This window comes from Anarhichas minor, unplaced genomic scaffold, assembly GCF_050575085.1.
Source record: "Anarhichas minor isolate MPS153535 unplaced genomic scaffold, ASM5057508v1 ptg000055l, whole genome shotgun sequence".
Classification (NCBI taxonomy): Eukaryota; Metazoa; Chordata; class Actinopteri; order Perciformes; family Anarhichadidae; genus Anarhichas; species Anarhichas minor.
This window is the reverse complement of record NW_027466501.1, coordinates 1,317,332-1,333,100: the sequence shown is the minus strand read 5'-3', so window position 1 is coordinate 1,333,100 and position 15,769 is coordinate 1,317,332. Positions and strand designations below refer to the sequence as shown.

The 15,769-nt window shown below is 42.8% G+C and overlaps 1 protein-coding gene and 11 non-coding genes across 12 annotated transcripts in view; all 12 read right to left on the bottom strand.

Annotated features, from left to right (window-relative positions):
- The window catches only part of ptprz1b (protein tyrosine phosphatase receptor type Z1b), a 132,737-nt gene that overhangs the window by 101,083 nt on the left and 15,885 nt on the right, over positions 1-15,769 (bottom strand). Inside the window, exon 2 of the mRNA XM_076075980.1 lies at positions 13,113-13,181. Coding sequence (XP_075932095.1) covers positions 13,113-13,181 — 69 coding nt within the window. The remainder of the gene's footprint in view (positions 1-13,112; positions 13,182-15,769) is intronic.
- trnak-uuu (transfer RNA lysine (anticodon UUU)) lies at positions 32-104 on the bottom strand. Its single transcript has one exon. It is a non-coding gene; the product is annotated as a tRNA-Lys (tRNA).
- Positions 443-515, bottom strand: trnak-uuu (transfer RNA lysine (anticodon UUU)). Its single transcript has one exon. It is a non-coding gene; the product is annotated as a tRNA-Lys (tRNA).
- trnak-uuu (transfer RNA lysine (anticodon UUU)) lies at positions 856-928 on the bottom strand. The gene has a single exon. It is a non-coding gene; the product is annotated as a tRNA-Lys (tRNA).
- Positions 1,268-1,340, bottom strand: trnak-uuu (transfer RNA lysine (anticodon UUU)). Its single transcript has one exon. It is a non-coding gene; the product is annotated as a tRNA-Lys (tRNA).
- Positions 1,669-1,741, bottom strand: trnak-uuu (transfer RNA lysine (anticodon UUU)). Its single transcript has one exon. It is a non-coding gene; the product is annotated as a tRNA-Lys (tRNA).
- On the bottom strand, positions 2,081-2,153 carry trnak-uuu (transfer RNA lysine (anticodon UUU)). The gene has a single exon. It is a non-coding gene; the product is annotated as a tRNA-Lys (tRNA).
- trnak-uuu (transfer RNA lysine (anticodon UUU)) lies at positions 2,484-2,556 on the bottom strand. Its single transcript has one exon. It is a non-coding gene; the product is annotated as a tRNA-Lys (tRNA).
- trnak-uuu (transfer RNA lysine (anticodon UUU)) lies at positions 2,896-2,968 on the bottom strand. The gene has a single exon. It is a non-coding gene; the product is annotated as a tRNA-Lys (tRNA).
- Positions 3,307-3,379, bottom strand: trnak-uuu (transfer RNA lysine (anticodon UUU)). Its single transcript has one exon. It is a non-coding gene; the product is annotated as a tRNA-Lys (tRNA).
- On the bottom strand, positions 3,718-3,790 carry trnak-uuu (transfer RNA lysine (anticodon UUU)). The gene has a single exon. It is a non-coding gene; the product is annotated as a tRNA-Lys (tRNA).
- Positions 4,086-4,158, bottom strand: trnak-cuu (transfer RNA lysine (anticodon CUU)). Its single transcript has one exon. It is a non-coding gene; the product is annotated as a tRNA-Lys (tRNA).

The window sequence follows — 15,769 nt, the reverse complement described above, 5'->3', positions numbered from 1 at the left end:
AACTGAACAGTCAAACCAACATTAAACTTGACGCCTGAACAGGGACTTGAATCCTGGAGCCTCCGATTAAAAGTCTGATGCTCTACCGACTGAGCCATCCAGGCTTTGAAAAGGGTATGTTTTCTCGCGAAAGTGTGTTCGGGAGAAAACCAAAAGAACTTTGCCCATATCCTCAGATTCTGGACCGGGGGAGGGTTGACGCAAAGTTGCATGTAGCCGTAGAAAACCACAGGTTAAAGGGAAATCTGAATGTGCTGAGGACTAACCAAATTCATAACTCACTGATGGCCACAGGTAGACTTCGATTTATAACTGCTGGCAGTAACATATAGGCTTCCAGTACATGCGGTCGGCCAAATGTACCAATCATCCAGGTAACAAGCACACTGTGGACCTCCGACAACAATAGTGAACTGAATAGTCACACCAACATTAAACTTCACGCCTGAACAGGGACTTGAACCCTGGACCCTCAGATTAAAAGTCTGATGCTCTACCGACTGAGCCATCCAGGCTTTGAAAAGGGTATGTTTTCTCGCGAAAGTGTGTTCGGGAGAAAACCAAAAGAACTTTGCCCATATCCTCAGATTCTGGACCGGGGGAGGGTTGACGCAAAGTTGCATGTAGCCGTAGAAAACCACAGGTTAAAGGTGAAATCTGAATGTGCTGAGCACTAACCAAATTCATAACTCACTGATGGCCACAGGGAGACTTTGATTTATAACTGCTGGCAGTAACATATATGCTTCCAGTACATGCGGTCGGCCAAATGCACCAATCATTCATGGCAACAAGCACATTGTGGACCTCCGACAACGATACTGAACTGAATAGTCACACCAACATTAAACTTGAAGCCTGAACAGGGACTTGAACCCTGGACCCTCAGATTAAAAGTCTGATGCTCTACCGACTGAGCCATCCAGGCTTCGAAAAAAGTATGTTTTCTCGCGAAAGTGTGTTCGGGAGAAAACCAAAAGAACTTTGTCCATTTCCTCAGATTCTGGACTGGGGGAGGGTTGACGCAAAGTTGCATGTAGCCGTAGAAAACCACAGGTTAAAGGGAAATCTGAATGTGTTGAGGACTAACCAAATTCATAACTCACTGTTGGCCACAGGGAGACTTCGATTTATAACTGCTGGCAGTAACATATAGGCTTCCAGTACATGCGGTCGGCCAAATGTACCAATCATCCATGGCAACAAGCACACTCTGGACGTCCGACAACAACAGTGAACTGAACAGTCACACCAACATTAAACTTGAAGCCTGAACAGGGACTTGAACCCTGGACCCTCAGATTAAAAGTCTGATGCTCTACCGACTGAGCCATCCAGGCTTTGAAAAAGGTATGTTTTCTCGCGAAAGTGTGTTCGGGAGAAAACCAAAAGAACTTTGTCCATTTCCTCAGATTCTGGACTGGGGAAGGGTTGACGCAAAGTTGCATGTAGCCGTAGAAAACCACAGGTTAAAGGCAAATCTGAATGTGCTGAGGACTAACCAAATTCATAACTCACTGATGGCCACAGGGAGACTTCGATTTATAACTGCTGGCAGTAACATATATGCTTCCACTACATGCGGTCGGCCAAATGTACCAATCATCCAGGCAACAAGCACACTGTGGACCTCCGACAACTGAATGGTCACACCAACATTAAACTTCACGCCTGAACAGGGACTTGAACCCTGGACCCTCAGATTAAAAGTCTGATGCTCTACCGACTGAGCCATCCAGGCTTCGAAAAGGGTATGTTTTCTCGCGAAAGTGTGTTCGGGAGAAAACCAAAAGAACTTTGTCCATATCCTCAGATTCTGGACTGGGGGAGGGTTGACGCAAAGTTGCATGTAGCCGTAGAAAACCACAGGTTAAAGGGAAATCTGAATGTGCTGAGCACTAACCAAATTCATAACTCACTGATGGCCACAGGGAGACTTCGATTTATAACTGCTGGCAGTAACATATATGCTTCCAGTACATGCGGTCGGCCAAATGCACCAATCATCCATGGCAACAAGCACATTGTGGACCTCCGACAACGATAGTGAACTGAATAGCCACACCAACATTAAACTTGACGCCTGAACAGGGACTTGAACGCTGGACCCTCAGATTAAAAGTCTGATGCTCTACCGACTGAGCCATCCAGGCTTTGAAAAGGGTATGTTTTCTCGCGAAAGTGTGTTCGGGAGAAAACCAAAAGAACTTTGCCCATATCCTCAGATTCTGGACTGGGGGAGGGTTGACGCAAAGTTGCATGTAGCCGTAGAAAACCACAGGTTAAAGGGAAATCTGAATGTGCTGATGAGTAACCAAATTCATAACTCACTGATGGCCACAGGGAGACTTCGATTTATAACTGCTGGCAGTAACATATAGGCTTCCAGTACATGCGGTCGGCCAAATGTACCAATCATCAAGCACACTGTGGACCTCCGACAACGATAGTGAACTGAATAGTCACACCAACATTAAACTTGAAGCCTGAACAGGGACTTGAACCCTGGACCCTCAGATTAAAAGTCTGATGCTCTACCGACTGAGCCATCCAGGCTTTGAAAAAGGTATGTTTTCTCGCGAAAGTGTGTTTGGGAGAAAACCAAAAGAACTTTGTCCATTTCCTCAGATTCTGGACTGGGGGAGGGTTGACACAAAGTTGCATGTAGCCGTAGAAAACCACAGGTTAAAGGGAAATCTGAATGTGCTGAGCACTAACCAAATTCATAACTCACTGATGGCCACAGGGAGACTTCGATTTATAACTGCTGGCAGTAACATATATGCTTCCAGTACATGCGGTCGGCCAAATGCACCAATCATCCATGGCAACAAGCACATTGTGGACCTCCGACAACGATAGTGAACTGAATAGCCACACCAACATTAAACTTGACGCCTGAACAGGGACTTGAACGCTGGACCCTCAGATTAAAAGTCTGATGCTCTACCGACTGAGCCATCCAGGCTTTGAAAAGGGTATGTTTTCTCGCGAAAGTGTGTTCGGGAGAAAACCAAAATAACTTTGCCCATATCCTCAGATTCTGGACTGGGGGAGGGTTGACGCAAAGTTGCATGTAGCCGTAGAAAACCACAGGTTAAAGGGAAATCTGAATGTGCTGATGAGTAACCAAATTCATAACTCACTGATGGCCACAGGGAGACTTCGATTTTTAACTGCTGGCAGTAACATATAGGCTTCCAGTACATGCGGTCGGCCAAATGTACCAATCATCCAGGCAACAAGCACATTGTGGACCTCCGACAACGATAGTGAACTGAATAGCCACACCAACATTAAACTTGACGCCTGAACAGGGACTTGAACGCTGGACCCTCAGATTAAAAGTCTGATGCTCTACCGACTGAGCCATCCAGGCTTTGAAAAGTGTATGTTTTCTCGCGAAAGTGTGTTCGGGAGAAAACCAAAAGAACTTTGCCCATATCCTCAGATTCTGGACTGGGGGAGGGTTGACGCAAAGTTGCATGTAGCCGTAGAAAACCACAGGTTAAAGGGAAATCTGAATGTGCTGAGCACTAACCAAATTCATAACTCACTGATGGCCACAGGGAGACTTCGATTTATAACTGCTGGCAGTAACATATAGGCTTCCAGTACATGCGGTCGGCCAAATGTACCAATCATCCAGGCAACAAGCACACTGTGGACCTCCGACAACGATAGTGAACTGAATAGTCACACCAACATTAAACTTGAAGCCTGAACAGGGACTTGAACCCTGGACCCTCAGATTAAAAGTCTGATGCTCTACCGACTGAGCCATCCAGGCTTTGAAAAAGGTATGTTTTCTCGCGAAAGTGTGTTCGGGAGAAAACCAAAAGAACTTTGTCCATTTCCTCAGATTCTGGACTGGGGGAGGGTTGACGCAAAGTTGCATGTAGCCGTAGAAAACCACAGGTTAAAGGCAAATCTGAATGTGCTGAGCACTAACCAAATTCATAACTCACTGATGGCCACAGGGAGACTTCGATTCATAACTGCTGGCAGTAACATACATGCTTCCAGTACATGCGGTCGGCCAAATGCACCAATAGTCTGAATAGTCACACCAACATTAAACTTGAAGCCTGAACAGGGACTTGAACCCTGGACCCTCAGATTAAGAGTCTGATGCTCTGCCGACTGAGCCATCCAGGCTTCAAAACCAGTATTTTTTCTTACATTACATTACATTACAGTCATTTAGCAGACGCTTTTATCCAAAGCGACTTACAATTCAGAGTCTATGACATTTCTACACCGTAGGCACAGCTACGGGAGCAATTTTGGGGTTAAGTGTCTTGCTCAAGGACACATCGACATGCAACTAGCGGAGCCGGAGCCGGGGTTCGAACCACCGACCCGCTGATTGAAAGACGGCCCTGCTATCCACTTAGCCACAATCGCCCCCGTTTCTCAATCGCCCTTGAATCGCCCTCGAACACACAATCGCCCTCGAACACACTTACGAAAGTGTGTTCGAGAGAAAACCACAACAACTTTGTCCATTACCATCACATTCTGGATTAGAGGAGGGTTGGCCAAAAGTGGCATGTAGCCTTGGAAAACCACAGATGTTAAAGGGGAATCTGAAAGTGCTGAGGACTAATGTAGGGCTTGACTTTTTTTGAGGACCGTCTGCTCCTGTTTGCATCACTACTGGCAAAAATAGCAGAATATGTATCAAATATTAAAAGAAGAAAAAAGAAAAAGGGGGGCTGCTGGTTAAGTTGAACACACAGCGGTGCTTTTGAGCCGGCGTTATTGTCTGGCTGGCAGGGTCAACCAGAAGCAGTTGAATGGTTTGACCTCCTTCCATTTCCTAAAAGGTTCTACATGTACTATTTTGTGAATGTATCCACTGATCTATTGTTTTTTTATTGTATTAACTAATCAATTATTTAGCATATAGATTATAGAAGTTAACAGAAAAGCAATCTAATAATAATACATATTAAAACCTCAAAGATGTTCAGTTTAGAAGGGCAAACCAAATCCTGCTCAACCAATCACAAATCGATGAATCCACTAATGAGTTCATTACTGTGAACACAAATAAGGAAGCCTAGAGCAGCCTCCGTAATAGACCCTTTTCACTGCGGACATAGTGACACGTCGCAGCAGGAGAGGCACAGGTGTTATTAACGATCTTTGTTCAAGGCTATGCACACTGGTACAGCTAAATGGAATGCAGCCATTGCAAATGTGATCAGTCACAAAGAAGGTCTTTTGAGAGTGACCAGCTCAGATTTGGGAGATTGTCGAGGGACAAGTTAGGACCTGCAACGCCGGGTCACGTGACAAACACGTCCAACGCCAGTAGTGTACTTTATCGCTATCTTTGCTATATAACGAGGTCACAAGTCCGATGAGATCATTTTTTGTAAAAAAAAAAAAAAACACCAACATCACACTGGCATGAGATGAACACGACCACAATTCAGTTGACAAATAATGCAACATACAGCATATCTGTTTGTGCAACACATTTTCTGTAAGGTTTATTTTTTTAATAGTGTGTCTATATATATATATATTGATACAACAAATCTCCTTATTTACTCAATCCTTAGTACTCAATGGTGGATTTACTATGAGCTGGTGTTATGCGTTTCAATCAGTATCTGAGTTTGCAGTAAAACTCTTTGATTACAACGCAGCTGAAGCCTGAGCAGAGAAATAAGAATTGTTCTTTTGTGTGAGAAGAGACTTCAGTCATTTTTATTCTGCAGAATCAATGCCTATGAATGCATTCATGGGCACACACACACACACACACACACACACACACACACTGACTGACTGACTGACTGACATAAAGGAGTGAGCCTAAGGCTGACAAGATCTAAGCTACTAAATTAATCCATTATGAATGGCAGAGAGAGGACTACACACACACACACACACACACACATCATTCATCCAGCGAGATCTACTATGTTAATGATGAACTGCCACATACATCTGCAGCCAGCATATCTGGCAATCAGACCTGTCAGATTAGAAAAAAGAAAAAACTTGGGGTATGTCACAGCACCCTTATGCCGTTGATGTGATCTCTGACGGCTCCGTCTAGACGTGTGAATATGAAAAAGGTCTCTGGAGCGAGAGCCGACCGGGACGAGACTCTCTGCATGAAATAAATATTAAATATTAAACAATGGCAGACTGGCTCTCTGAACTGATTTACTGTTTATCTAAACATTCACAGTGAATGTTAGCTAGAATATAAAACTGAAATTATGACAAAACTAAATTAAAGCTACCAAGAGGATTTACATTTTGTGTGGATTTTGGCGGTTCCAAAAAGAAAAAAGTGGTAAAGTTTCCGAGCGCTAGAGTCCCTTTAGTAAACCTTTATTTTACTGCAGCAGGTTCCGACAGTCTGCCCTGCACAGTCCTGGTTCTGGAAGCCTCTATTCCCTCCATCGGGCCCAGCGATACAGCCTATAGGCCTTCAGGAGGGTGGTGTCGGCACCGGTGGGAGGGGCCTCCGCTGGAGGCCCTGCTGGAGTCTGAGCTGAGAGAGTTTCTGGTGAGCCATGATTTCGGACGGAGTCCGACCCGGTGGCACCAGAGACGAGCATTAAGAATAACATAATATTTAGAAATAGTCGATTTTCTTACTGATGGTCTGTTTAACTTTTGTCATCATATACTCTTGTAACATATATAGAGGCATCAGTATTACACTGAGACTGTTTCATAACCAGTTTAAAATTTCTCACAGCAACTTCAAACAACAAATGTGTCGTTTGGCTCCGACCACTGAGGTTTGCCTTAGCCAATGAGATTACTCCTGCATATGCGTACATGTACAAGTTTTGTTACCGAAATCATTGCCACTGAACTCATTAACCCAGCCACACATGGAAACAAGGAACGAGAACGGGGGACAGAGAGTGCTTGTTTGTGAATAAAGGAATTGCCACGTACGCACCTCGGCATCGTTACCTCATGTCTCCCACAAGGCTCAGCGAGCAGCCACACAGACTGAGCAACAACTGGAGCAGAAGAGAAGCCAGCCTCAAGTATTTGGTGACTAAGACAGAACTTGAGATCACAGTGGGTGGTGAACACATGCATGTACACGGAAAAAGAGACAACGGACAACATGAGATGAGAGAGGAGGAACAGCCAGTTGGTTTAGAGACCGACAACTGGAATCAGGGCTTCTCGTTATCGCGGAAAAGCCTCTACAGCAGCTTTAAGACCCTCAGGGGACGCTAAGACCTACTTAAGAAAATGATGATAATAAAAACAACAAAGACATGGTGATGCGTACTTACAAGGATCTAAATAAATGTAGGTTTAGGGCTTCCAACCAATTACCAGAGACAAAGATCCACTCAAACAAACTGCTTGGTACTGTACTGTCACTAAATATGTCAGCTAGTTGATGGGTAGGTAGCACACAGAGCGTATTAACTGAAAACATTTGCCTGCTATTGGTGGAACCAAAGATCATCAGTGGAGAGAGTGAACCAAAACAATGAGAGCCACACCTTTTACATGAATCATATGATCCATTATTAATGTAGACCCTTTCACAGACGATGTCATGATTATGTCACGGTGTTAGCTGGAGGCAAAATAGAACAGAATCAATATCGGATACAGTTGGGTTGATGAACTGGTATTCGATGCTCTAGCAAGCTACAATATCGGCGAAGGCTAAACTATTAGAGGGATGGCATTAGTTAATGTTAACTTTCCCAAAATACACTCGCAGTCCTGGAGAGTAAGATACTGTACATATTTTTTTTCTCAGCCATTATTTTAAAAACAAGCCAACAAAACTCACAAGTCTGCATTAACTAATGTGTCATAATGTTTGACAGGAAAAGGGTTGTATATAAAAACACTGATTGGAGCAGCTTTAAAGGTCTCCAGGTTTAGTTACATCTCTACCATATTTTCTCACTGTCAGGATTATGCTAATCATCTGTAATTAGGCTACTTTTCATACAGTATGCATACATTGGTTGGTAGTCCTTTCATCACATAGTTGACAGAAAGACTTAAGCTGGCCTTTATATGTATAAAAAAACAGCACTGCGTCAGTATAAATAAATAATGGGTCTGTGTGGGGAGGGGGCTGTTGCTTTAGGTACCACGGAGAAGATAAAACATGATCCAGAAAGGCCACTTCGAGTAATTAATCCACGGGTTTGAAGGCTTAACGGACACAGAAAGAACACTGCACAGCGGAGTGCAATACGATGAGGCTGTGGAAGTTATAACTAATAATAATCCTGTATCTCAACGACAAGATGTTCACGTGACAAAGTCATCTACCAGGAATCTGCTCTTTATATGATGGGCAACGCAGTGTGCTGAGCCTGGCTCCACCGATTTATTTTGTTGAAATAAATGAGATGGCTGCGTTTTAGTTTTTTCATGCAGTGCTAATGTTGCTCTGGACAACACAACCTTCTTTATTTTTATTTTTTTTTACATTGGTGACAGTCACATATTTACATACCAGCGAATGAATGAATGTAAGATGAGCGTTCGCACCCGCACACTGATCCAAAATTAGCATCGCCATGATACGTGTAAATTTTACATAAAGAATTCTTCTGGGGTTTGGAGAGATGGAGCCGTCACGCAGCCGCTCATGCTGTCCTTATTAGTCCAACCCCACTGATTCTGCTGCACTAATGACGGCCAGATATACATGGTGTTTTTCTGGGCTGCACTATTTAACCGAGAGTGTGATCTGATTCTTAATGTGAACACGGTGCACTTCTCTCATCAATCAGATCGTTTAGAACATGCAGAAATGGTTTTAGAACAGAATGCTATGAACTTATGTGGACAGGAAGTCTTCATTTTAGAAATCTATGTGTGTGTGTGTGTGTGTGCGTGTGTTCCCCAGATAAAGCAACAGGGGAGTATTGAAGCCTGCATCGCCCCTGGGTAAGACTTAGTTGGATCAGGAAGAGAGGAGACACACACAGAGAGGGAGAGGAAGGCAGAGCAGCCTGGTCTCCTAAAAATTACATTTACAACCAACAAAACTGCATTGTCAATTAAGTTGAGATGGAAACGTATTTTCTCGTTTGTTTTTGATGGATCACAAATTTTCAATCATAGTCTGTGTAAATTTCAACCATGGGGGGCCGCTGTTCGTGTCTCGAGTCTAATTGAAAGTATACGTTAACATATTTTCATTTACATCCTGAACTTAAACAACGTAACAACCGTTCTTATTTTGAGCCAAATCGTGAGGTTTTTCTTAACCTAACCAAGTAGTTTATTTTTGCTATGTTTCAATTTGCAGCGTTAATCACGTGTTTAAAACTGCGACCGTAATCCAGGAGAGAATATGTTTCCCTCTAAACATAACTGAGAATGCAGTTTAGCTGGAGGGGAATGTCATTTTGTAGGAGTCATGCTGGGCAGAGACACCGATACAGAGATGGAGGAAAAAAGGTCAAGCTTAATGAATTATTAATGAATCCAGCATCATGATTCTTTCACATTCCGTTTGTCTTTCCCCGTCATTGCTGCTCTAACAATAGGAAACAATTAAGGTCCATCTTCTATGCACAGTATAACATGATATTTCAGCTGTTCTGATAGTTTACAAAGAAATATAATGTTTCAAAAACAAGTATAGTATAGTCACTATAATATTTTTGTAGGAACTCGTAGTCTTGTTTTTTTACAGTAACTTTTGAAAAATGTATTGCATCCCATTGCATTTCCCTGGAAGTAGAAACTCTGGTTTATCAGAGCGCACAAATTTCACCCAAACACCCACTTGCACACAAACGCACACATAACAGATGGGGCCCTGGGGGGTGTCCTCCAGGCAGGAGGATCTCAGGGACCCCTTGGAGACAAAGCACAGAGGAATGGCGAGAACAACATGGAGGAGGAGGATGCTGTTGTGCACAAACATACACAGTGTAGCTGCATGTTTAACGTTAATACGTATAAATATATTTTAAAGCTATCAAGGGCTTAAAAAAGATGAAGAAACCAAGCTGCCACAGACGTAACTGATGAGATTTATATCATTTAAATCTGCATCAAATCCAAACTTAATCAAATCAATATAGTCTTTTTTAAAGCTGCTTTAATATATATATTTTTATTAACAAAGGATGAAAGGAAAAGGGTCTCTTGCAGTGACGGACCCATGAAAGATTTCCACAGAACTGTGCAGTTCCTCTAAGCTATACAGAGCACTTTAGTGTCTTTTAGCCCCTTGCTTTGGTTTTACAGAGAGCAACTTTACCGATGTGGTTCACGTTCAACTTGTATTACATCAGGCAGCTGTTTTCAGCAACAACAAAAAAAAAAAAGATGAACCAACAGTACGCTATACCTGCCCAGCGCCAAACAGATAGAAGTTAGCAGCTAGCTGGTGAACATAGTGGAGCATTTAGCATTTCCCTCAGGAGCTGGTGGAGAACCAAAACAGAACCAAAAAGAGCGTAAATGTCGGACTTGGATTAGGGTTGAAATGATTCCTCTGGAAACTCAAGTAACTCGATTGCTAAAGATCATCGTTTTGAACTTGAATCACTTTTCTTTAATAGCTTCACACAAGTTGACTTTATATCTTGTGTTTGTTACTGAATCCTCGTACAAATCTATTCTCTAATTTGAAAAACTAATATTTCTTAATTAACTGTGCGTGGATGACAGAACACAGAACAGACTGGCTTGTTGTGGTAAAAAACAAAAGGCTGGACTGGTAAGTCCTCACTAAGCAAAAAACCTATGTATGTAGACTTTTTGGATAAGAATCAAACCAAACAACCATGGTTTGATTGATGAAAAATGAAAAATGTCCCTCCTCTGCCTCTCTTTTCCTTTCAGCTGAGTTCTTCTTTCTCTTCAACCGTCCTTCACTCACTCCCCCCTCCTCCTCCTCCTCCTACTTCTGACCCAACTAAAAAGCTGTGCACAGTGCCTCACAATGAAGTGTGTTCCTTTCACATGTTAATGATTTTACTCACGACTCAGTGCACAGCACAAGGCAAGAAACAGAGCCGGTCAGAAAAACAAGGTTGTGCACGCACACGTGTGCACACACACGGCTCCGGTTACAGTGGATCCAAATGAACTGCCACCGAGTCGCCTTCAGTTGTGATGATGAACTTCAAAACCCAACGGAGAGGGAAACGATAAGTGTAGAGCAGGAAAGAAAGAATCAGAGGAAGAAAGACGGGTCAAGAGACAAAAAGTAGGAATACAAATGGAAGTAAGGGAAGCAAGGAGGGGAAAGAAAGGGGGGGGGGGGGGCGTCTCCGCTTCTTTTCCATTGCCGACAGGCTTTTTCATCACACTGATCATTTCAGTGTATCACACAAAGAAAAACCTATTACACTTTGTCAGGCCGGGTGTACGTTCCTGCCTGGGAATTGATTGTCAAGATTTGACAGAGGGAACAATCTGCAAGATGAAAATACATGTGCATCTATTGATATTCATGCTCGTTTGACAAATACGAGTAGAAACAAGCTGGACAAATAAAACCTTATGGCTGTACTTGGTGTGTGCCTAAAACATGGCTCAGGGCCAGGTTTCATATTAAACGCAATTCATAAGTTAATGCGGATGCTTTTGTTGTAGTTCAACAAATCGGTAACCCTAACCCTAATTGTTTTCATGAGGGCTAATCATGTGTTTGTACCGGGAAGTTGATTTACCTCAAAAATAAATGGTCCGCTGAGTTACAGACGTCTATTTCCCAATGTAAGTCTATGGAATAAAAAGTATTTTTGGGGCCACTGTGTAAAATTTGTTTCAAAATTCGACGATCTTCCTGAGAGCTTGATGGTGAGGGCCACCAACCACGATGGCGAAGGCCAAAATGCCGAACTCGAGGCTTCAAAATGACGGTCATGGGTGATGTCACGGTGACTACGTCCGCTTCTTATAGACATTCTACGGCAACAAACAGCTGACAAAGTGTGTGCTATGGTATTTATTTTGACTCGTAGTTTTCACTTACATAAATACAAGTAATCTGTATGATGACGATTCATCTACCATTAAAGCCTCATCATTTCACCGCACATAAACCAAACATCCATGTCGAAAATGTTGCAAGCACTGCAGTCATTGTCCTGAATCAGGTTTTGACATGGTTTTTAAATCCTTGAGCGAATGCTGGCTCTGCGACTTAGACATTGCCCGTATCATACAGTATTATGAGCTTCAAACGACCTGTGTCGATTATCACCAGCAATCCATTTGGGGTGCAGGTTAATAAGTTCAATAGCTCTGCATTCAGCCCACTGATGACCTGTTGAGCCTGATCGTTCTTCCTAATTCCCCCACCGACCATTAATAGCTAATCTCCCCCTCTGGGATCATTGTGGTCCGTCTGTGGCCACTCTTTGTTTCTGTTGGACCACAGTTTAGCACGGCGGGGGCTTCGCGCTGAGTTAGCTGATGCCATCTAACCATATGGTCCAGGCAGATCAAGGCTCTCACAGGAGACGTTAACAGATAATTCCTTTGAATCGTGTGATATTTACCAGTATGATGGAACTGTCCCCTGTTGTCTCTTTAAGGAAATGTCTGTATATTTTGAAAAGTAAGCAGAGGGAAACTTGATCTTTGGGACTTTCCAATTGAAACTGGAAATTGATGGTTGATCGATGGAGTTTTCAATTAGTTCCTGTGTGTTTGCAAGTGTACCGCACCGTGTTGATCTTATGCTTATGTTTCATTATTCCTATATTAGTTTCATTATTGATGTATGATATATAGATACGTATGGAGGAAATGTTATGTCATTTTAATAAAAAACTGAAATTTGTACTTGTAAAACACATCTCTTAGATACAGTACAGTACAGTACATGTAAGATGCCCTGGTAACAGATGACTTAAATATTAAGATGCTAACACCACTTACACTAGTGCTTACAGATACAAGCTGTAAATTGTATTATAACTTTAGTATAAATAATTTGCCTGTTACCACCTTTTAACAAATGCTCTTGCGCACCCAAAAAAATCCACTTCCTGTCAAATCCTTGTTATCCAGGTGGCACACTACCCATGTCACCACCCACACGTCAGTTGAATATCTTCTAAAATTGCAAATGGAAATCAGAAAAGCAGCAAACAGCTGCTACACACCTGAGTACGACCAGTCGATGTCTTCGGGGAGTTTCCTCAGGCCTCGGACCAGCGGCTCTGCTGCTGCAACTACAGACGAGAGAGTGAAAGAAAGGTTCTTAGTGTCGTTTTGCATTTCCAAAAAACACACACAAATGCGCAGACCGACAGGTGACACCATGACCAGCTGCCATGTGATGAGCGGCAGGCTTTTCCTGTCATTCAGCGGATACATTTCACTACGACTACCTAGCCTGCCTGGAAATAGACCGACTCAAAAGTGACACCATTATGTATGATGTCATTCTGTTGAAATTGTGTTGCGTTGTGTTACTGAGGGAATGAATCAAGAGAGAAGTAGGGTCATTTTCTCATAGACTTCAATACAATCGGACTTCTTTTTGCAACCGGAGGAGTCGCCCCCTGCTGGAGAGTAGAAAAAATGAGAAAAGAAGTGTTAAGACACTTCTGCGTTGCCGCCTGATTCTGAGTCATTGACAGTTCAGGGCATTCTTTCAGCTGCTGCTGCACATGTAGCAACTTGATTCCCTCTACAGCCACAGAGCTTTTATTCAATGGTGGACAATGATTTGTGTGCAGCACACACAGGTTTCCGCCTGGTAGCAGAAACTGAACACTAACCTTTGGTGCCCCAAGAAGAAACACGCACACACAGGGTACAAATATCGAGTGCAGCAGGAAACCTACACCATTAACATCATTTTTCTCAACACGCACACTCACAGAAACCTATGTTTTTCATAGTAGTTATTTTCACACAGGGAGAGTAGAGGATACAATGATGTATGAAGTCGGCCACACAATAAGCAACAAAAGGGGTGAAACGCTAACAAAATGTCTGTAGCTAGCTAAGAACATCAGATTCCAGCATGTCAAAGGATGATTTTAGCACCATAGGTCCACCAGGGGGAGCAGCTGATGACTAAAACGATGATGAACGATGAAGTTAGCTGTTAGCAAGCTAATGTTCTGCGAAGGCACTGATTTATCCACATTCCACGATAGCACAAGCTGCATACAGTCAAAATGTTTTAGCATAACTTCCAGAAATATCGTTAGCCTAAAACTCACGTTTGGATAAAATGCTTGCGGCACACGTTAACTTTAAGACACACTGAGTGTTCGGATCAGTTCTACCATTCCTCCTGCCGAGGCCTCACGTCTTATTGCCTGTATTCTCTGGTGTTTTGGGGGGTCAGCCAGTTTATGAAATCTCAGTCTTTGCCCTCATCGATGCACAACTCTCTCTCTCCCTCGTGCTATTTCTACTTAAGTCTCTCTTTCGTTTGTACAATAAAACACTCACATGGTGTATCTCTGTCAGCAACACCATCAAGTGTTGCCTGCTGGTGGGATAGCTGTCCACCCAAAAGTATCCCAACATTAACAAGCCTGCCCAGATTGAATTCCCATCAAGTTCACACATACTCCAAACATTGCGCGTCATGCGTGGAATATGAAAATGAGGCTTTTTGCAGCCAGATGTGAAGCCTATACGCATGCGATGGGTATTAATAGTAATACTGTAAAGCACTTAAAGTGCAAACCATGGCCTATTTCATGCGATCAGCGGGATCAGAAGTGGTACAGACAGGCACAACATATGTAATCTGACAAAGCTTGTTGCTGAGCTACCCTCTATTGATCTTTCGCTGCGCACAGAAAAATAACAAACACCTATCCTGCGAGGAGATGAAAGCCCCGTGATGAGTCAGATTTAGGTCATGGACAATTACCACCATATCTACTGCATTAGGTCTTTCCATGCGGCACGGACGAACACAGTGTAATCCTATTGTTTACAACAGCTGGGATTAAAATGTTCAAAAATCCCTCATTTTCATTAAACTATGTGTTGTTGAACTCTTGAAGACACGAAACGCAGCGCATCCATGTTGAAAACGTATCATCTGTAAAATGTTCTGCATCGAATATTCAACACAGATGCACAGATGCACCCACCCGGAGGGGGGGTGGGGGGGATTTAGTGGCTGCGCTTCACACTTGTTTAACTCACTGTTGCTTCTTTCCCAAAAGAGACTGACGCTAAAAGTGAAATATATATGCATGGAGAGCTAAAAACTGACTACCTATGGGTCTTTAAAGGTCTGAGCAGAGGCCCATGTCTTGGTGATTAATGGATATGGAGGGTCATTGTTCACCTTGGGAAGTTAAGAGTGCTTCCTTAACAGAAAACACATTTTGGAAGTAAGAAATTGTAATGTGTAAGTAACGGAAATGAGAAATTGAGTCTAGGGCACATGAGTCCTATTTTGCCCCTCTGTACTGACCGGAAGGACAAATACTAGACTAATATATCATAAAGGGACAATTATGACTGACACTTCAGCTCGCTATCCTCTTTCATGTCTGTGTGATATTAATGGATGGTGAAAAGCAACAAGGACTGAAGAAAGAAGACAGGAGGGAAGAGAGAGTAAAAAGAAAGAAGAAACATTTCACAAAAATAAAATGTATGAAAACAAGGACTTGACTACAAAATGATGTAGAAGAACACACCAATACATTTAGGAGCTTATTTAAAGCCTGGTTTCCCAGCGTTCACTCACACTGCCATCTATAAATTCAGTGTAGTTGATGATTCACGTTCGCACAAAGGAGGGAAGACTGATGACAGAGATGAATGAAAGTGCAGC